This window comes from Clarias gariepinus, chromosome 20 (assembly GCF_024256425.1).
Source record: "Clarias gariepinus isolate MV-2021 ecotype Netherlands chromosome 20, CGAR_prim_01v2, whole genome shotgun sequence".
NCBI classification, from domain to species: domain Eukaryota; kingdom Metazoa; phylum Chordata; class Actinopteri; order Siluriformes; family Clariidae; genus Clarias; species Clarias gariepinus.
In genome coordinates this window covers 20,120,119-20,143,250 of record NC_071119.1, presented here as the reverse complement: position 1 = coordinate 20,143,250, position 23,132 = coordinate 20,120,119, and the positions used below count along the sequence as shown (strand labels likewise).

Sequence of the window (23,132 nt, the reverse complement as noted above, 5' to 3'; positions counted from 1 at the left end):
ACCTAATTTCCTTACTGATAGCAGTGTTGGGTTTGACAGCAGCTGATACACGGAATCTCACACAGATTAAGGGAAAATATCACTCACTCACTCATAGTCTATACCGCTTTATCCTGTATACAGGGTTGTGGGAGGCCTGGAGCCTATTCCAGGAGACTTAGGGTATGGGGCGGGGTACACCCTGGATAGAGTGCCAACTCATCGTCACTCTCACCCACACAACTTGGGAATGCCAATCAGGCTAATCTGCAGGTCTTTAGACTGTGGGAGGAAACTGAAGTACGCGATGGGAACCCAACAAGTATGGTGCAAACTCCTGAGCAGGAATCGAACCCAGACTCTGAAGGTCCAAGACGACAGTGTTTACCACTAAGCCACCATGCCACCAAAGGAAAAGAAAGGAATTTTCATTGCAAACATTCACCACCAAGCTCAAATGTTTAACAACAAACCAAACATTCATACAACACTTTAAACACTAGTGACATTAATGAAATGCCAACAGTAACATTCTCAATCATACTTCATTATCATGCGAAAAAATTGTTCCAACATTTTCCTCCCAACTCCCAATGTTCATCATAAAACCTCACCAGTAACATTCTCCAGCATGTACATTATGTACATGAAAAATAAACAACTCATGGTTTTGAAATGGCTTTGTCGAAGTCTCCAACCCAGCTGAAATGCTGTGGCAGGACCTTAAGAGAGCTGTGCATAAGCAAATGCCCAATAACCTCAATGAACTGAAGCAAGGTTGTAAAGAGGAATGGAGCAAAAATCCCTTCATGGTGATGTAGAAGACATCATTGTGATGATAAAATCATAAAGAAATGCTTTAAGTTATTGCTGCTCAAAGTGGATCTACAAAGCTATTGAATGACAGAGGGTACTTAGTATTGCCAACATCATTTTATTTGGCTTCATTTTTGTAAAAAAAAAAAAAAAAACATGTTGAAAAATTTTATACACTGTTGTTCATCTAAGGCTGTAATTGCCTAATACTGAGACCTGCTATACAAACATTAAAAAAAAAAAGAATTAAAAGAGGAGTTATACATTTTGATCATGACTGTACAGCATCCACAATCTGTACAGAAGTCGAATTTTCCACTGTATGCAGCATAAAAGATTAAACAATACAATATTTACCATGAACAGAGGTGTCAAGTAATGAAGTACAAATACTTCGTTAACTTACTTAAGTAGAAATTTCGGGTATCTATACTTTACTACAGTAATTATTTTTCAGCCGATTTTTTACTTCTACTCTTTACGTTTTCACGCAATTATCTGTACTTACTACTCCTTGGATTTTAAAATAGCATCGTTATAAAAACATCCGGATAAATCGCGCCGAGCGATTTTGATTGTGGTTGGATCAGAAGTATAAACATACCATTCCGACACCCTATTGGTTGGTATGCGATCCATCGCACCTGCACATGTTGTCACGTCACACACTCCAGCAAGGAAGTTTGAATAAAATAGCATTTTCGCTTAATAAGGTTGTGATAAGTAGACAAAGATGTCTGTGATAGAGACTCAAGATTCGAGCAAAATGTCACAACCAATCATTTTTACATTTAGGCATTTGGCAGACACTCTTATCCAGAGCGACTTACATTTTTATCTCATTACACATCTGAGCAGTTGAGGGTTAAGGTGGTTGTGGGGTTTGATCCTGGGATCTTCCAAACTGTAGTCCAATGCCTTAACCACTGAGCTACCCCTGGCAATCACCAGTAAGGAAGGTAACAGCACCAGGAAGGTAACAGGAATGATATATAATGCATTTCACTACATTTCGTACTGTGTATGTTTGTGTATGTGACAAATAAAATTTGAATTTGGATATATATATATATATATATATATATATATTTTTTTTTTTTTTTAATCACTTGGAATAATCATTCATTCTGACAGCACTAATGTTTATTGTAGACAACCATACAAGGGGAATTGTTACTAAGCTTGCCCTGGGTGCACTAACTTACAGATCTCACAGATTCCTGCAGCTAAGCTTGGATGTACATTTACATTCCAATAAAGGTGACCGATGACGTGCCTCTAAAGTTTGACTTTTTGTACCATTAAAATACTTATAGGCAACTAGTTATCATATCTTCTTCTCCATAAAACATGTTAATGCTCAGTAGCATAGTATACTTTAAGTAGTTTTGTAACCAGTACTTTTACACTTTCACTTGAATAAAAAGTTTCAACTTTTAAAGAAGTCTTTTTAAACCCTAGTATCTATACTTTTACCCAGTAAAGTAGTAATGAATGTAAATACTTTTGACACCACTGACCATAAAACACCAATAACACCAGTATCTCCAACATACACAGCATCTCCAATTCCCCAATATAATAAACTCCAATACAGCATCCACCATATAAAACTACAACCAAGAACCAGGAACAGGAATGTATTCCCCTGGCATCCATTAGTATTTGTTAATACACAAAACATTAGAAGTGAAAGTAGCGAGGAATCACATAAGCGCTCGCACACACACACACACACACACACACACACACACACACACACACACACATTCCTATGTGTTTTGTGTAGCTTTGTGCTCCACTGAACTGCTGTTAGCCCAAAAGAAGGATTAACATGAGGAGGAATGAGGGATGGGGAGTAAAGGGAGGAGAGGAGAAGGGGTGGAAAGGGGATGAAGAAGAATGAGAAAAATGTAAAAAGTTCAATCACGAGTGCATGTGCGTGAAACCCACATGATCTAAAGAGCAAGTTGCTAGAAATCAGGTCATTACTAAAACCTTAGTGTTAAACACCTACGGTGCATTAGGATGCAGATACACGCTGTTAGCACGTCAGTGCAAAATACTGGAATGTGTCCATTAATTCAATTATGCCATATTATGAGCTTTTAAGTCTTTCCCTTGATTACTGTGTGTATGAACGTTTGAGGAGCTGAGAAAGCTCAGCCAGTTCACATGACTCCCACGCAGGCCATACAAACCCCAGAGGCAGAACACAGTCCTGGCAGGTTCGTGACTCACTTCCATAATAAAGCTTCAGTTCCAGCACTAATTCTCAAAATGAACGAATGCAAAATTAACTTTTTCTTTCTCGACAATGTCTTGTCGATGTGAGAAGCACATTTAAGGTGTTAATTGCTAGCATGCATTCGCAATTAACCTTAGCAGGATGAAGAGGTGTAAGAATCATCTCATATGTTTAATTCCTTTTTTTAGTGTTCTAACCTGTCCTGAATTGGATTTTTTTTTCCACATTTTATTTTGCACACTATGTCACAGCATGCTTTTTTTGTGTGTGTGACACCAAAGTTAGTGAAATTAAACGTAGATTTGCAAAAGCATTGAGTCAGTGCCAAGTCTCCTAAGATCTTTTAAAGCATCCCCTCAACATGATGCTACCACCACTATGCTGTCATGAGCACACTATGGTGTGTACCACCAGCTCTCATCGGATTCAGACCAGAAAACCTACTTCGACCTGCCTTTTGGGATGTGATTCCATATCAATAATAGCTTTCTTTTTATGAGATTTTTCTTAAAGCACAGCTTTGTAAAAGGCCTGGCCTGTGCTTGTCTTGTGAGCAGCATCTCCCATGTGAGCTGTAGATCTCATCAGCCCACTTCAGAGTTGTTTAGGGAAGGTGTCTAGCAAGCTCATGGGGTCATCCAGAAACAGATGTCTGTATATTGATCTTATTTAATATACCTTAAGTGAATATCACAATACTGGGGAGACTACATATGCAATCTTAAGTATTTGCTCACTTACTTATTTAATGTTTAGAACACTTTAGCCTGTATACAGGGACACGGGGAGCCTGGAGCCTATCCCATGAGACTTAGGGCACGAAGCGTGGGAAAAGTGCCAATCCATCACATAGCATACACACACACACACACACACACACACACACAGACGTTTAATTGCACTATGGGCAATTTGGGACTGCCCAATCTGCATGTCTTTGGACTGTGGGAGGAAACCGTAAAACATCCACACATCCAAGTCGATGCACACAGGCCCCTAGGTGGAAATGATAACTACTTCACCACCATGCTGCCCTCATCTATTAATTTAAATCTTACTATACATATACACTACCGTTTAAAAGTTTTAGAACACTTTCTAACTCCATGATCGTTCCTGATTTTTATTTCTTTCTACATTGTAAAGGAATGCTGAAGGCATCCAAAACATGCAATAATCTCCTTTGAACAGTTAATGGTGAGATGTTTCTGCTACTTCTGCTCTGTAAAGACTTCATAACGCCTCTAATCTGAGGTGCTGTTAACTGGTCATTTTTCAGGCTGATAACTCTAAATGAACTTCTCGTCTGCGGCAGAGGTAGGTTTTGGTCTCGCCCTCCTGGGACGGCCTTCATGAGAGCCAGTTTCATTATGGTGCTTGACGGATCTTGCAAATGCACTTGACAATACTGTTCTTGCAAGAACTACTACAGAAAGGCTGACCTCTGTGTCTTAAAATAACAACTCACTGATGTTTTTGTTGTTGTTACGTAATTACCTAATTCCATATGTGTTATTTTATAGTTTTGAAATCCCCAGTATTGTTGTAGAATGTAGAAAATAAATCACTAAACAAAAACAAAGAAACTGCAAGTGACCCCAAACTTTTGAACGGTAGTGTATATTTTTGTAGGTGCCTATAGTGAATGCCTACCCAAGGCACTGTATTTGTCATGGTGTGATTGGCACACTGTAGCTACTACTTGTCCTAGATGTCTATCAGACGTGTCCAGCATGCTGTCCGGCTCCAGCTTATACCTGTGCACACACCAGGGATTTCTTCTTCCCCCAAACAGGGCTGGTGCACATGTGAAATGTGATGCAGTCACGCGGTCGATCAGCGCTGAGGCTTTCGGTGGTCACGCGCTGATCCGGTATTTAAGCTCACCCGGGTTTTCCGGACAGATGAGACACGCGATGGACCTCTCCGTGTGCGCACACCTCAGGCAGGAGTAAGAGTAGTAGTGAAGGATTTGCGTGATTGTTCCTAAAGCAACTTATGCAACTTAATTGATTAATTAATTAATTTTAAAAAATCACTAGATATCAGGGGTTTATTTTTTGTTAGTTTGTTTGTTTTGTTATTTATTTCTTCCTGTGCAATGTGGAGGCGCGCGCTTCTCCTGCTCTCCTGTTGCGCCTGGCTCGCGCGCGCGCAGTTCCCGCGCGAGTGCACGAGCGTGGAGGCTCTGCGCAGCGCGCGCTGCTGTCCGTCGCCGCTGGGCCGCGCGAACGACCCGTGCGGCGCGAGCCTCGGCCGCGGCCAGTGCGCGCCGGTGCAGGCGGACGCGCGCGCCCACGGGCCGCAGTACCCGCACGTGGGCCGGGACGACCGCGAGCGCTGGCCGCTTCGCTTCTTCGCCAGCGCGTGCCGCTGCACCGGAAACTTCTACGGCTTCAACTGCGGCCGCTGCAGGCACGGGTGGACCGGGAGCAACTGCGACACGCGCGTGCCAGTCGGTAAGCCTGATAAACTCACCACAGGAAAAGAAAAACGGGCGAATTTATTGCTTTATAATAATAAACTAATTGGAAGTGAAATAATGATGTTTTGAATAATAAAGTAAATAAGTTAAATAGTATTGATTGAAAAAATAGTTCTGTATGATTTTGTGTACTTTTTTTTAGTGAGGTTGATGTATTTCCAACTTTTTCACACCTTTTGGATGGAAAGCTTCATTCTCCATCATGAAAACTCTATCTGAAGTAAAAAAAAAAAAAAAAAGATTTGTGATAAAGCTGTTACTTAAATTTATTTATGTTGTTACTGAGTTTGGTATGTTCAGAAAGGAACAAAAATCATTATCATAATCAAATGTTCTAGTCAGATGAAATGTTCTGATCTATCTCTAAAGAAGACAAAGTGGTCCTTATCTAAATGTTCTTTACTTCCTAGTCAGAAGAAATGTTCTTTCTTCGATCATGATAATGATGATGATGATAAAATCTTTCTTCTATGTCTCGTTATTAGAAGGAATGATGATTCTCTGGTAACGATGATCATCATCCTCATTAACATCATCATCTTCATTTTCTAGTCAAAAGAAATGATCTATTTCTGATGTTGAGGATGATGATCATCATCATTGCCATCATGATTTAACATTATCTTCATCTCCTAGTTAGAAGTATTGTTCTACCACTGATGATGGTTATGGAATATGATTATCATCATCATTATCATCATCCAACATCATTTACCATCATCTAACATCTCCTAGTTAGAAGAAATGTTCTATCTCTGATGTTGTTGATGATGATGGTGGTCATCATCATCTAACATTATCTTCATCTATCTCTGATGATGAGGATGATGATGCCAATATGCCATCTAATGTTATCTTCTCTGTCTCCTAGTCAGAAGAAACATCCAATCTCTGAGCACGGCTGAGAGGCGTTCCTTTGTGAATGCTCTGGACCAGGCCAAGAGGACTGTGCACCCAGACCTGGTCATCGCCACACGCCGTTATGAGGAACTGTTCAGCCCTGACGGTAACACCACTTTGTTCGAAAACATCACCATCTACAACTACTTTGTGTGGTCACATTACTACTCTGTGAGTAAGACGTATCTTGGAGGCGGACAGCCCAGCTTCGGGGGTGTGGACTTCTCTCACGAGGGTCCTGGGTTCGTTACGTGGCACCGGTACCACCTCCTGCAGCTCGAACGTGACATGCAGGTAAAAAAAAAAAAAAAAGTGTCTGTGTGTGTGTGTGTTTATTTCAACAACTTACAGTTCCATTTAAATACACACTCAAATCTTTGTGTATTGTAATGTTATTCGTCCTTTGTCCAGGACATGTTGGGAGACCCGACATTCGCTCTTCCGTATTGGAACTTTGCCATCGGAGGAAACCAGTGTGACATCTGCACTGATGATCTGATGGGCGCGAGGAGCAGCTTTGATGAAAATGGCATCAGCTCCAATTCCGTCTTCTCCCAGTGGCGCGTCGTGTGTGAGAGCCTGGAGGACTATGACACGCTGGGCACCATCTGCAACAGTCAGTCCCTTCTTCTCTTCTTCTTCTTGACTCCATTTCTCTCTCACACTGATTTCACAGCTTGTTTAGCTTCTGGTACAAGATCTACTCCTTCATGTTTGATAAAATATCAGTCATGGCATGTGAGCTTATCAGCATACCACCTGACCACAAAGCATGCTAATGGTTCTCACATGATGAAAAGATCTTCAGGAAATAATCCCAGTCCTTGCTGGGTTTTAAGGATTATGAGCATGTGCTTTGTTTATGGGCCAAATGTAAGCAATAAGTGGATTAGGAGACTATAGTCTTGTTTTTCTCTTACTCACCTTGTTGTATTATGACTTATATATTTATAATAGGGGTCCAGGTTCAATAACCACTTGTGTGGAGTTTGCAGGTTCTCCCCTGCTTGTTGGGTTTCCTCTGGGTACTCCGGTTCCCTTCCACAGTCCAAGGGCATGCAGATTAGGCTAATTGGCATTCCCAAGTTGTGCAGGGTGTGAATGCACGTGTGAATGTTGACCGGAGGTCCCACCACAGTCGTAAAAATGGGAATAAATACAATGGTCACCATTGGGACTACAGAGGTTCCTAGTTTACAATTGAAGCTTAAGACACGTAAAATACCATAAATTTATAAAATACATTTTCTCTCTCTCTCTCTCTCTCTCTCTCTCTCTCTCACACACACTCTTTCTCTCTCTCTCTCTCTCTCTCTCTCTCTCTCTCTATCAGATACCGAGAGCAGCTTCATCAGAAGGAACCCAGCCGGCAACGTGGCCCGACCCATGGTCCAAAAGCTTCCAGAGCCTCAGGACATAGATGCCTGCTTGCAAGTGACCACATTCGACACCCCTCCCTTTTACTCCACTTCATCGGAAAGTTTCAGAAACACCGTCGAGGGTAGGCGGGTCAACATTCAACAAACACCCATACAACAGTAAAAGTAGTCATTGCTGTAGTCATTTGACTACGTATACAATTTTAACCTTTTTATTGTGTTGGTAGGCTACAGCGCGCCCGAGGGTACCTATGACCCTGTGGTGCGAAGTCTGCACAATTTGGCTCACCTGTTCCTGAATGGTACCGGTGGACAAACACACCTGTCCCCTAACGACCCCATCTTCGTCCTGCTCCACACATTCACCGACGCCATTTTTGACGAGTGGCTTCGGAGACATCCAGGTAACCCATGACTTTAATTTTATTTCATGTATATGTTGCTGGAAATAAACAGGGACCCAATACCCACCCAATGCCTAAAACCCTAGCCACTGGTCCCGATCTAAAATGAGCCTCCGTTGGTACTAGTGTTTTTCATTAGCAAAGGTGTGACCTCGGCCTGTCAATCCAAATAAACAGGGTGTGGCTTCAGTACCTGAGTCATGGCCTTAGTGCTGATGTGTGGAATTGATTTGTTAATGCTACTGTAGTAAGACGGGCGTGTTCTCTGTGTATGTCAGACCAGTCACACAAGTCAAACACACACACACCTATAATACATCACTGGGATTCACTGTCAGAGTTCCCTTTCACACCAATAGTGGATTTTCTTCCCCTTAGGAAAGTTCAAATTGCTCTTCATTCGTTATGGTGTTTAGTGGTTTGGCGTTTGTTGAAATCTAATTACTTATTAACAGTTGCGAGGGAGGATGTAGTACATGCACATTTATTTTCCTAGCTGCGAGCACATAATAAAAATGAAATCGCTTTTTAGTTAGGTTTTTTTAGAGACATGGAAGACTTGTATGACATGGAACATTATCAGTTAAGATTAATAAGCAACCAATGAGAAACAACCAATAACCAATATATATTATATTTAATTAAATTTGTGCAATTTTAAAGGAACAGATCAAAAAATCTATTTTATGGATTGACAAGGTATATTGTAGAGAGATTAGACTGCTATAAATAGTACATATAAATCTCCATCTCCATAGAATCACTAGGGACCACCCAATACAATATACTCACTATACCTAGGGGCCGATCATGATTTGAAGTGCCTTCAGGTTCCAATTTGAAAAAGGTTTTATATATATATATATATATATATATATATATATATATATATATATATTCTTTTTTTTCTTTTTTTTTACCATTTTAATCAAACTTAGCAGATAATTTACTCCTACCTAACAGGATGACTGTTGTGCGGCCTGCCAATGTGTGAATAGTTTAGAGTGCCCCACCTACAGGATTATAGAGGAACTGCAACATTTAACCACCAAAAATTCCAACATTTATAATAATAATAAAAAAAATTTAATTTAGGAGTGTTACAATGCACGAATTGCTATGGAAAAAATCATGATGTGTAATAAATAAAATTCTCTGATATCTCTAATAATTACCTAGTGTTTAATACTAAATATCATATTTATGCATGTGTAGTAGTATTGCACATACATAATCTGTTCATCAAAACTAGTTTTATTTTTACTCAATTTAATTTCCTTGCTTGTTTGCTTGTTTGTTTGGTGACTAACAGTACCATATTTGTCTTAGACTCTGCCGACTACCCAGTTGAAAACGCTCCCATCGGCCATAACAGAGACTACAACATGGTCCCATTCTGGCCTCCTGTCACCAATGCCGAAATGTTCCTGACTGCTCCAGAGAACCTGGGTTACTCCTACGAGGCCACCTGGCCCGGTACGCACTGCTGCAAGGACAGCATTAAAGCTTTCGTTTGCTTGTCCAGTCCTGTCTGTCTTCTATCATGTATAATAACACGTTCACAATTCTCTTTCCAGCTCGTCCTATCACTCTGACCGAGATCATCACCATCGCCGTGATAGCAGCGCTCATCCTCGTGGCCGTCATCTTCGCCGTCACGACGTGTGCAGTGCGCGCCCGGGGCCGTAACTCTGAGGGCCGGCAGCATCTGCTCGGGGAACAGTACCAACGCTATGACGATCATGACGCACACAGCAACAAGACCCAGTCCGTGGTTTAAGAACGTACAAATTACAACTTTTGGCCTCTTTTGTATAATCCCAGTCGTAGATAGACGATTAGATTTTGTATGTGTTTTAAACAAAACCAGAAGTGCCTCAAGTTATATTTACCCAAAGTCTGCGTGGATGACTATACTGAAAGATTAAAGGCGCAAAAACTGAAATGACGGTGCTAACATTACTTCAGCGATTGTTCACTGTAAATGTAATGTAATTCTTTTTATTTTGTCATTTTAATGAACAAGAAGGATTGTAGTTTGGTCCTGGAAATAAACAAAGATAATTAAAAAAAAATCTTTTACCAGTTAAAAATTTTGCAGTTCAATTTTGTAATGCTCTACTGCTGCCACTAGATGGCAGTTTTATACAGGAAAAAGTATCAGGGTGGAACCTGCATTCAAAACCACACCTAATAACCTACCTCTGGTACACTCAAGTAGTGTTTCTCAACCTAGTTATAATATAATAACCAAATATTTATTATATTAATCCTGCTCTAGCTTCAGTGTTACTTGACCTAAAGTTCCATTTTTGCTTTATTCATTTCTTTCTGTATAATGAAGTGTGAAATATCTTAATAAACTAAGGCTTGACAGGTTTACCACTTAATGGTTTGAATTTACAGACATCATAATTATTCAAAGGCATATTTTTCTTTCAGCAGGTTGTGTTGTTTGTAATTGCAGAGTGATTTGTGTGTGTTTGGGGGGCGTTCCTCAATAGGCTGTGGGAGTGGAGCACCTGTCCAGGATAAAGAGAAGATTACTATGGAAAGCCAAAGAGTTCAGAAATATGTTGCTGTTGTTATTTATCACTAATAATCATTGTTACTGATGAAAAATGTTCATTTATTATGGTCATTGGTGGCGTAGTGGTAGGTTTTCCCCCCTGCCGTGTGGACGGCTCGGGTTCGATTCACACCCAATGCCCAAAACGCAGCCAAGGGATACAGTGCTGGTCCCAAAGGCGGATAAAATTTAAGTGTTCCATCAGAAATGGGCATCCAGTGTAAAACCTGTGCCAAGTTGTGTGCGGATCGGATGGTCTGCTGAGGCGACCCCTTCGACGGGAGCAGCTGAAAGACTAAGAATAACATTGTTCATTCCTTATATACACAGTATACCCTGTGTAGGGTCTCAGGGGCCCTGGAGCCTATTACTGGAATCTGGGGTACAACTTGGATTGGGTTCCAACCCACCGCACAGAAAAAGCACCTACTCAAACATTATGGGCAATTTGGAAATGCTGTAAAAACTACTGTGCAGGTATTTGTCTATACCGTGCAGGTCAATTGCTTTCTTTTTTTTTAATACTAAATAATTTAATACTTAAAATAACAAACTAAATAACTATAAACACAAAATAAGTTAGAACATACAATGAAGAACATGTTAAACTAAGTGATTTGGCAAGTCCCTTAACCTGATGGGTAAATAAAAAAAAAATGGGGTTGCTCATTTAAACCAAAATCTTTAAATATTCAGCAATTTGGGGCATTATAATTGAGCATGTGTTAAAAATAAATAAATAAATAAATTACAGTATGCATACTGAGCTTCACCTAAAACCAGCATGTATTGTCAGAGATCTATCTATCCACTACTTCTGCTCTCAACTCCAGTGTCTGTAGACAGCACGCACAACATATTTATTTTATTTCCAACTTCAGACTGCTGAGTTCGCATGAAACACCTAAAGTAATAAGTGGATGTTGGCTTCCGACTTGAGCACTGACACTACATACAGTATACCCCACTAGCTGGCTATATTATTAGCATGTCTGCAAATACTATTGTGGGTAATGTAGGAAAATATTAACTCAAAATAAATAAATAATAGACCACATAATCATAAAAGAAGTTACAAAAGATCACCTCACTACAGTTAGAAATACACACAAAAAAATACATGAGAAATCACAAAAAGCTTTTTTTTTTTTTTCATTTTTAAAGATCAATGTGCAGGCCATTTAGAGGATTTCAGTTACAAATGTACTTCTCTCAGATTTTGTCCTCAGATTTCTACCATATAGCTGCAATAAGACACAAAAATGCTTTTTGAATGATAAAGGTACAAAATTAATCTAATAAAACACATAAAAAAATTTTTTCAAAATGTGCTTTGGACAATTAATTTGCTTGAACCCTGGAATTATTGTTTTAATTCATGAAAGTTTATTTATTAATTCATATACATTTATGAATTTATACAATTTAAATCATGTGCTCAGTGTAAACTGTAGTTAGATTTTTTTTTCTAACAGCCTGTGTGGTACAGTAGGTGTTAATTGTTTGCTTTTAATTTGTTTAGAATTGTAACAAAATCTTCACTTTTTTAAATAAAAATTTCTATCAAATCAAGATATTTATAAAATCATCTTACAAACAGATTCGCAATACAAATTAAATCGGCACCTAGGTATCATTATAATATCGTATCGACTGACCCCTGGTGATTCCTATATTAACTGCTTACTCACTCATTTACTATACCGCTTCATCCTGTATTTAGGGTCAAAACCCACCAAGCACGGGGAGAACATGCAAACTCCATGCACACTGAGATGGGAATTAAGCCTGGCCGGGAATCGCACCCAGACCCTGGAGATGCAAGGCGACAGTGCTAACCACTAAACCACCAGGTTAGTATTTCAGTACCCGGACAACATTTGTTGGAATTATGAACAAATTGGACTTATGAACGTACTTTAGTTCATTGCACAAATTATATATGTTGTTACTCTTTTGGCTCCTGCTGGCAAGGGGTTGCCACAGCAGACAATCCGATCCACACATTCAAGTTTGGCACAGTTTTTACGCTGGATGTCCTTCCTGACACAACCCTCTCATTTAATCCAGGCTTGGGATGGGCACTGCATTCAGTGGCTGGGGTTTGGGCACTAGGTGAGAATTGAACCTGGGCCTTCCGCATGGAATATATATATAAATTCTGTGTATAAGAGTAAATTCAGGCTTTGTTTGTCACATGTACATTACTGCAATGTGAAATTCCTAATATCTCAGCTTCTTGTTAGTAGGGTGAAGTCAGTCACGGCTGAACTTTTGAGCCATCACCGCCCCTATAATATATACCATACAAAATTGTTATGGACATTACTTGGTTATAATCCTGCCTATGTCCTCTTTTCCACATCACCGCATTATTTATTCTTTAGTTAACATATCTATATACTCTGTAAATATACTTTACATACACATACCTTATTTATCCTGCACCTTATATAATTCGCACAATGGCAATATTTGAAATATTTGAATAAGAAATAGAAATTTAGTGTAAATAAAGAAGGAAATAAAGTAAAAATGACAGGGGGTGTGCAAATATGCTTAAAGGTGTCTTAATGAAGTGGCTTATTAAAGTGCAAATAAAAATATAAATATGCAAGCGTGCATGAACGTGTCCATAAGTGTCCATGAATGTCCAGTTCATTTTGGATGTTAAGAAGATGGTATTAGTCCTGTGTGGTGGTGTGGTTGAGAGACCTTATCTTCTGGGTGTAGAAGCTCCTCCATAAAAAAAATAAAAAAAATAAAAACATAACTTATTTATCCTGCACCTTATAAAATTACAAATTGCACAATGGCAATGTCGTTGTACAATCAAGTTGTAAGTGCCTACCTACAGAAACCCTACCTACATTACAGTATATAACCTTAGATAGACTTGATTGCTTTGTGAGCCTTTTGGCTTTCCACAGAGCAGTCAGGGCGCGCACGCGGAGAGTTTGTGTCCTTATAAGCGCGCCCGGCTGTTGGCTCAGTCTGAGCTCGTGAAGCCTGGCCGAGTTCGTGCAGTAACGTGGAACTGTCTCTCGCGCAGCACTGAACTGATGAAAGGCTTTTTCTTTGATGTTTACAGGAAGACGATCTGATTGTTCCGGAGCGCAGCCGGGTTACATTTCAGCGCTTTATTAATTATTCAGGCTGGGATCTCAGAACTCCAGGACAGGACAAAGGTCTCTCTCTCTCTCTCTCTCTGTGTTTTTGGCGATGGAGCAAGAGGACAGCACCGCTCTCACCGATTTTAAGGACATCGAGGTGAAAATGGGCCGGAAAGTACCGGAGAGCCTGGCACGGTCCATTACGCACCGAGCCAAACCGTGCGAGTCCAGTAGAGCGCAGAGCCACTGCAGCAGTTCTGAGCTGAAACAACTGGAGAGCAAGATGCTGTTCCTCAAACAGGAAATGGTGAGAGTTTCATTTACTCATTCTATTCTACTTTCAAAAGTCCAAGATCTCCTCCTGCGTTAGATCTGTCCAGGATCTCACCCTAGTCCAGAAGATCACAATAGCCGTGACATCATGGTGCCCGGTGATTACCAGTGTGATTGCTCTGATAAAAAGGTACTAAAAGTGCCTGTGCTTTGCTAGTGGTAGAATTTGATCTGCAACGCAAAAGTGGTCCTCAAGGTCCAGATCCAACCATCCATCCATCCATTTTGGTCCACCTTTGTAGTTCAACTAGGGACTGTGGCGGCCTGTGGTGATTACCATTGAATTCATTCCCATTTTTAACATTCAGACACTACGGGCAGTTTGGAAACACCAGTCTGATCTGCATGTCTTTGGAGTGAAGAAAACCCATGCAAACTCCGTGCACACAGACCCCGAGCCGGGAATCGAACCCGAACTCGAACCCTGGAGGTGTAAGGCGACCGTGCTAACCACTCACCCAAGGTTCGTTTTCGCCATGTGACAGACAAACACAAGGAACAAAACGTTTAGATACTACAGTTGAGTATCTTTTTTTTTTTTTTTTTTTTTTTTACCCTCCCACCTGACCCATAACTCACCTCTCAGAAATTCCAGCTACTGATATAAAGATTGCTTTGATCATAAAAGCTAGAATGCACTTGTTTAACATAAGTGTGCTTTCAAACTTCATTCATCTCTAACTAAGAGATCCGGATTCTCTCGATGCAGCATACACAGGCTGGGATTTTGTTTTTATGTTCATTTAATTTTTTTTATTGTGTCATCGTGCATTATCACGTGTGCGGCTTTTATAAGACGTTTGCCCCGGCTTCAGCCTGCTTCCGTCTGCTTTCCTAATAATCTCAGGAACGTAGAGTGGAAACGAACGCCGGGCTTTAAACACTCCCTAGGCAAATCAGTGCAGCCAACATGTGGTTTTAAAAGCTGAAGACTTGCAAATGTGTGTGTGCTCAGTATGCATGCTTGCTCAAACGTCTCTCCTTTTCATCAGCAGAAAATCAGATTCAGAAAGAGTTATTAGCACCCCGTCCGTCACCCGCATCGTTCACACGCCTCGCCGTTCGCACCGGCGCGATGAGATCAACAGACACGGTACCATAACGTCGTCTTGCACTGGGTGTAGGGGGGGTGAGGGGTACTACGGTTAAATCAAACTTCCTGTCTAATAAAGGTTAAAGGTTAGAGAGGAGTCACTACCTCCAGATGTGTCCTTTGGGTTTGGATCTCAAACCCAGTGGTGCAGTAACATCAGCGCGTATCGTTAGAGCAATTTTTGGTTGGCGTATTTATCGTCACCTTGATGATCATAATGGTAAGAGTTACAGATTTCTCATATGTGTAAAAAAACTTTGAAAGAAAGGGCTGACTGGATACAAAGGTTTAATTCTAACCATATCCATAAGCGTAATGTTTGAAAGAACTTTTGGACATTTTTAAGTCTCAGACCATGTAGTGTAAGCTAGCATTGGACATCTATTACTGTATACTGTATGCAACTATACATTTAATTAAAATTTGAAAAACAAATTTATAAATGTAATATCATGCTCTTGATGTTACTTTGGTGTTCTGCCCAGTCCAACGTTTTTGGTGCATGAAAATCTAATTGATTAAACTTAGCTACCTTGAGATATGTAGTTACAAAGGCTAAAACAGAGTGTAACATGTAGAATGTGCCGTCGATTCAATTCAAATGCGATTTTGCGAATCATTTCGATTCCACGGTACTAGGGTTTGATTATCTGAATGGTCTATTTCTTACATTCCTACTGAAAGTATCTAGTAAGCATTGAATTCCTGTATAACTTGCATTGTTGATTGTATCTTAGTCATGTCTCATACAGTACAAAGCGATTATCTTTTCTCCAGTCCTGTAGGTGGCAGTAGTGCCCAAATTGTGCATAAAATCAAAAGTAGAAAAAGATTAATAGTCTTTCAAAATGTGGAGTGCGTACGTGTACGAACGTGTAAAAGCGGGTTGCATCTTGTTATCTTGGGGAATTTAACATTTAAAAGATTATTAAAGTAGCTTAAAATGTTTGAAACCACTATAAATTGAATACTGAACCATCGGTTAAGTTAATAAATTCAATTAACAAAAAATCAGTCAAATTGCATAAGCCATTAAAATCGCACAGCTCTAGTAGCAAATCACGTTTGCACCCTGGACAAAAGTTTTAACTGAGATGTTTTTCAGTTTTGTTTGATTCTTTATTCTACATGGCGGACAATTTATGTAGTGCAGCAGGTGGTTATGGCATTGAAGTTTGTTGCGTGATCATACTTAATTTAAACATAGCCACAGGTCAGATTATCCTGTTAGAAAGTTTACTATGGTAAACTATAGTATATACCATAGGGTTACCATGGTGTTTCAGACATTACCATGGTAATGGCTGTAGGACTTTATGGAGCACCAGGGTAGGTACTAGGCACCTCAATGGTTTCCGAGGTAGTACTATGGCGTAAATCATAATATTTTGTTGAATAACGTGGTACTTATTGGAACAGTATCGGCCCAATCCTCCTTTTGATGGATGAGAAAGACTAAAACTGGCTCTTCAGCCTTTCTTCAAAATCATCCGATCTTATCATCTTTTATTACAGATGTCTTTATTATGTCTTCTGTCTTTGGCCTTGGAAGCATTCCATGGCAGTACACGTTCTCTCTAGCAGACTTTACACATCGGCGGAATCATCATTAACAACAGCAACAACACAATGCTAGTTTTTGTGTGTGCGTGTATGTGTGTGAGACCTCAGCAGTTGGCCAGGGACTTGTCTGGATGTCCTGCTCGTAAGTGTGAGTGATAACGTTGGGGGTCAAAGGGCCAGGTCTCAGATCAGTTGTTAAAAGCCGGCAGTAGCACAAGCAGCTGCTTCTCTATACACACACTCGTGCATGCACAAACGCCCTCCAGCACACACAGTGTTTTGACTACAAGTCTTCAGGAATGAGATCATCACCCCTACACATACAGCCAAAACTGCGTGTGAACGTTGTGCCTCTTTAGCTATATATATATGGCATTATAAGTGGCTAGTGTGTTCAGGATTCACATTTACTTACTTTGTTCTTGACCGTTCACATTGTTTTAGTGAGCACATGTGGCTTCAGGCTGTGGAGCTCAAGCTACAGTTGGTTTCCACACACACACACACACACACACCACAGCTTAATCTTTAATCCAATCAGGGCTTTGTCGGTTGACCCCGAAGCGGGCGCTGACTCTGGAGTTACAGCTGCCACTGTCCGTCTGTTCCAGTGTTTAACGGCATGGAAATTTTTGTACACATTTAAGAAAGACTTCAAAAAAGACATTTGCACAATGTTGCCCTTGTGCCAAAGGTATTTGATAAGCAAGATACCACCAGATCCCAATCTGATTGAGCACCCATTGGATCCAAAATCCAAGAAAAGGTCCCACTGCACAACTGATTGCACCCAAAGGATCCACTGCCAACATCCTGGTGCAAAATTGATTGTTAGATTTACATGTTATATGCTAAGCTTTAGATTAGCTAATAGCAGATTAGCAGTGCACGCGGTAATCTAAGAGACACTTCCAGAGACACCGGTCATCTCCGCTACTGCCCTTTTAAGCTTTTCTTCTTTTTCTCTGTAACGTCACATATAGACATTTAGTTCAGTTTAGTTAATTTGTTTTAATCAAGTTGAAACTAAACGTTGTGAGAAGGTGCAATAAGGGGAAAAAATGCCACATGATTGATCTGAGGAATTATTTGAAGCAATCTTTTTGCATTTCTTTTTGTATCGTCCATAATTTGTGTAAAATTGAGAAAATTGAAACTATAAACTATAACATCGCTCGTAGAAATCGCATCTCTGTGTTGCAGAAAATAAACCTGTCGCTTTGCTGCTAGCCAAAGTGAACGCCTCTTCATTTACTTGATTGCGTGCTAGCATAACTTTTCCAATGCGTTTCAATGTTCCAAGAGTCTTGCGTTCCCTTGTTCATTTTTCTGTTAACCTTTTTCTTCTGTTCAAGACAAATGTGAAGGTAAAATATTTCCTAAATTTAATCGCTGGTGGCATAATGGTTAGCAATGTAGGCTCGCGCGTCCAAGGTCGAGGGTTCGATTTACTGCCCCAGGGTCTGCATGCTTGGAGTTTGCATGTTTCTCCCATGCTTGGTGGGTCTCCTCACACAGTCTAAAGACTTGCACAGTAGGCTAATTGGCGTTTCCAAATTGCCCAGTGTTTGTGTGTGTCTGGAGGTGTTGGATATGCGGCATAGAAGATGAATGAATAAATCCATTTTCTTGGAAAAAGGCTTCAAAACTACTGTGGGACCGTAGAACTGGGGACCACGGGTCTTTGGGAATGTAGGGATGACTGATGTCGATGACAAGTAGCTGAAAAATTTACTAAACACTAAAAAGAAATGTTTGTATTAAACATTTCATGAGAACTTTTTTAGTTTTTTTTTCTGAATTTGTTCTTCATGTTTTTGTAATCACAAATGAGTTCACTCACCCACAGAAAGATGCTTCATGTTTAATCTGCCAATAGACACCATGTTCTACAAGAGATACATTTTGGTCATTTATCATCGTTCAGATACTCGAGAGACTAAACAGTCCTTGATCCTGACTTTTTATATTTGCACGCAACAAAACTGGGCTTCAACAAAAAAATCGATGTAAGGCTGTAGAGTTTTTTTTTTTTTTTTTCCTGCTTTCACTTTTCCAGCAGTTTCCTCTCCTAAGAAGAGGTCTGGGAAAGATCCCGACTGGCTAACGAACATCTGTCATACTGTGTTATTTTTAGTCAAATCATCACGGTGACTAAGCGTAACCGTATCGGCCCCGTCTTGACACGTATCGTCTGAGGACGCGCACGGCCTTGATTTATTTCACAGCCTTCAAGCATGTGCTAATGTCATTGGTCATGGTGTGTCATGAACCGAGAGCAGGTCAGCATATTGGTTACATGTGCTCTGAGAATTTCCCCGAGAAAGCTTCCTTCACCTGTTGAAAAGAACGTTTACCTTCTACTGAGATTTTTATTTTCCTTTCCCAACAGTATGTATTGGTTTCCAATAAAACCTTATTTTCCTTCACCAGGAATGGTATTTGTACATTATGGCCTCTCTCTTGTTCTTTGGGAAAGCCTAAACGTCATCTGCAAATATTTAAGTAATCTCGTAGCTCCACTGACTCACCAGCCTGTTACCACGGAATCACCACCAGACACACCAAGGCCAATTAAATTTCCATCAGATGCACACAGAAGCGGTTTAACCCCCAGGATACGTGGTATCCCTACCGAACATCTCCACCACAACCCCCACAAACCGAGAAGACCCATGGTCTCCATGAGACTTTTTTTGTTTGTTTGTTTGTTTCCTCTTTCCTTTTTTTTTTTTTTTTGCAGCAGGGTGCTCATTTGAGGGAAGGTTTCCTTTGTCCTTTGTGAAAGCCGAAAGGGGCAAACTCCGGTCAGCACATAAAACATCTCAGGGCACGCTAGAGACGAACCCATAAACCCTTAGAAACAGTGGCTGTTATCATAAAGGGGTGGGTAATAGCACATAATTTGCGAGCTCCGTGCACCCGGAGCACTAGCTTTTGCCTCTGTAGTATCTTCCTAGTTGATCTCCATGTGCACAGAATTCCACAGTGACTATGTGGCGAGTTAGTGATCTCATCAGCCAGGACGTAGCCACATACACCGCAAACACTAGCCGTATTATTGTGCTGCGGCAGACGGCTTCTCAGAGAGCTTCTCTGTTTAACCCCAGCTGGCAACACGCCTATTACTGAAGCACTAGATGAATAATAGGACAATGATCATTTTAATACTTAATGTCTCTTGTTCATGATGATGTTTCTCTGCAAATGTTGTTCCTATAAAGCTTTTTGTGCCACTAGCTGTTTTGCCTGGATCGTGATGTGCCGTAGTTTGCATCCCATTTGGATCCTTGCTTATCGCAGTTGAGCGCGCCCTGCAGCTGGAGAGCAAAAGTCGTGCTTTGTGTTGTCTTTAACTCGCACGCCCATAGAGCAGTGAAGGAAAAAGAAAGAGGCAGCATTTCTGGCTTTAAAAAGCAGAGTATAGCTCGAGGGCAGGGTCTTTTTTTTTTTTTTTTTTTTTTGTGAGTGGGGTTAAAACCTCTGATGTCTGATGACATGATTCACGTCTTTTTGTCAGATGAAGCGTATAATGCTCATGTTGTGACTAGGTAATGGTTGGGGATTGCTGAATCATACTTTAAAATAGTACTTAAGCTAGCAAGTATGCCGTTGTTAAAGTTTATGTAGAGAAGGTGAAGAATGAGACATTCGTATCACGAACATAAATGCCTCCGATGTGTTAGAAAGTTACTGTTGCGCCACAAGTCATGATCATTAGTTAGGACCCAATACGAGGGGCATTCAAATAAAACCAGGACTTTTAATTGAGCGGAATAACAACACAGTTTTGAGACCCATAATGAGATGGCCTGTTTCGCGTCTGAAACGCTGGCCTCCCAGGAACACCTTTTCATGGCCCAAACTTGTGGAAATGGCGCAAGGTCAGGACTGTACGGGGTATATGATACAGACTGATCCTTCTCTTCTGTAAGTTGGCACCAAGTTATCCATCAATTTTTAAGGATCAGGCGTTCCATTCGCTACATGTTCACGGGGGAATAGAGCCTTACTTAAAACGTTTGCACTATTCAAATATTTTACTGCGGGTTACTTATTGTGAGTTAATAAGTTGTGAGACTTTAAGACTACGTTTTAGATTAAGCCTAATTTAGCTATCTAGCAATAGGTGGAACTTTAAACAGTGCCGCTATATGGTATACGTGATCAAAGAACTTCCTGTATATAGATTTATATGGTAAGGTGTGGTATTATAATAGCTCAGGAATTTAATCCCATCTGAAATGTTAGTGTGCACATTGCCATGTCCTGTGTGTTCCTTACTATAAAACGGCCTGTACAGGTCACCTAAGGTAATGTACTGTCCCGTCTGATTAGGCATGTTGGTTTCCACTGAATTTGTGCTTTTTTCTTCAGAATGACGCACAAGGAAACACTTTTCATTTATCTTTTGTCTTCCATCACAACAACAAAAAGGAAACCAAGCAGTAGCCAAGTTTTAAATGATGAATCATAAAATTGAACAAGCCTCTCAAAGTAGTGTAATGTGTCTGGGGCAGCAAAATGAAGTCAGCTGACGACCTGAATGTACTGGATGTGTATAAAACTGAAGATCAAAGCTTTAGTTAAAATATAGCCACCATATATTGTAATTATAATCAAAGAAATTGGAAACATGGATTGATGGGTGTGATCTAATTTGCCTAATTTTTAATTTCCTTTCCCCCAAACACAGGCACATCTCCGTGCCATCGACGTCAAACTGATGCAGCAGCTCCTTTCCATCAACGAAGGCATCGAGTCCATCCGCTGGATGATGGAGGAGCGAGGGGGCGTGGCCAGCCGGGAGAGCAGCTTAAGCGGCAGCCTGTACAGCCTCTCAGACAGCCAGGACGCGTCTCATCACGGGAGCTTCAGCAGCTTTCAAGACAAGACAGACGAACTGGACGGAATTTCAGTGGGTAGTTACCTGGACACGCTAGGGGAGGACTTGGAACGTTCATCCCTTACCGACCAATCAGACAACTTCAACGACCAGCCTATTATCGGGGACGAAACCTTCACTAAATCTCCGCTTCGACCCAGAGTCGACTCGGACGAGTACTACTGTTTTGGATAACGCCGACCTGAACTGCCAAGGATTATAGCGTGTCTTAATCTGCTGGTCCTGCGGTCAACTTAATAAATGAATGGAAGTGTTGGTAGTCCAAGCTAAAGGTTAGCTATTAGCTGTTGTAGCAAGTGCTGCTCCTGTTCATGGGTCACCAGATTGTTATTGGCTGACCTTGAGTTTCTAAGACCTGGATCATTTGCAAAAGAACACTTTCTTCTAAAGCACAACATTTCCAGGGAGTAAAGTTTTATATTGTGGAAAGTTTTTAATTATTCAAAACTGTTCATGCCTCAGCGTTTAGGTCCAAGGATTAACCTTGCTTACTTTCCTCCAGCAAGTGTTGTTATAGAAGTTAGCACAAAGATTACTCAAAAAGGGACCCAAGTGGACATTTCCCACACTGAAAGCAGAAATTCCCCGACCATAAAGCATAGCTTCACCAAGTTTCAGCACACATTAACATTAATGTTTGAATGAATGTTGAAACAGTTAAGTAAGTAGCATTAATGTGCAGCCAGTCCGTGGTCAGTGAAGCTTTTTTAAAAGGGGGGGGTTGGCGTTCTGGAAGTGGAATTTCTGATCCTATGCCAAATTGACCTATAACAAAAATATTTTCCTTTTTTTTTTTTTTTTCTTTTAAGGACTGACAATGCCTAACCTAGTCTGTATTTGAATTCCTCATCGAACTGTTAACACTGTTTTTATAAAGCGGACCTTTGAGACTTCCTTGTCCACTTTTTTAAAAACTTTTTTGTTTTTGTACTGTCGCAAAAGACATAACAGAGTCATCTGGTTAATTTTGAACCCGGACTTGAGTGCGAGTGTGCTGTGTGTGATTTTATACATTTCGGTTGTACTGTAAAATATTCAAACCAGTTGCTCCTAATTTATTACGGTACTGTTTTTAAATTGTATTTTGTGGTGAAAATGTTATAATATATTGTTTTCATAAACCTTCTTTGGATCCCTGTGTGTTTTTACAATCTCCTTTATTTTAGTATTACACATACTGTATGGGTTTTCTCCGGGTACTCTGGTTTCCTCCGGTCCCAAATTCCCAAATGGCGTAAATCCCAAATTCCCTGCAGTGTGTTAATGAGAGGGTGAGTGTGTGTGCTTGTGTGCCCTGCGGTGGACTGGCATCCTACCCAGGCATGTACTTCCCCCCCATCCCCT

The 23,132-nt window shown here is 40.5% G+C and overlaps 2 protein-coding genes across 2 annotated transcripts; both read left to right on the top strand.

Annotated features, from left to right (window-relative positions):
• Positions 1–5,056: 5,056 nt before the first annotated feature.
• LOC128508217 (5,6-dihydroxyindole-2-carboxylic acid oxidase-like) lies at positions 5,057–10,572 on the top strand. Its single transcript, XM_053479439.1, has 7 exons — positions 5,057–5,502; positions 6,400–6,722; positions 6,840–7,044; positions 7,762–7,929; positions 8,035–8,211; positions 9,541–9,687; positions 9,789–10,572. Exons 1-7 carry the CDS (start codon positions 5,145–5,147, stop codon positions 9,989–9,991), a joined length of 1,581 nt encoding a protein of 526 aa, XP_053335414.1. The 5' UTR covers positions 5,057–5,144; the 3' UTR covers positions 9,992–10,572.
• A 3,215-nt stretch (positions 10,573–13,787) lies between these two features.
• LOC128508712 (leucine rich adaptor protein 1-like) lies at positions 13,788–22,898 on the top strand. Its single transcript, XM_053480164.1, has 2 exons — positions 13,788–14,200; positions 21,579–22,898. Exons 1-2 carry the CDS (start codon positions 14,003–14,005, stop codon positions 21,960–21,962), a joined length of 582 nt encoding a protein of 193 aa, XP_053336139.1. The 5' UTR covers positions 13,788–14,002; the 3' UTR covers positions 21,963–22,898.
• Positions 22,899–23,132: the final 234 nt, after the last annotated feature.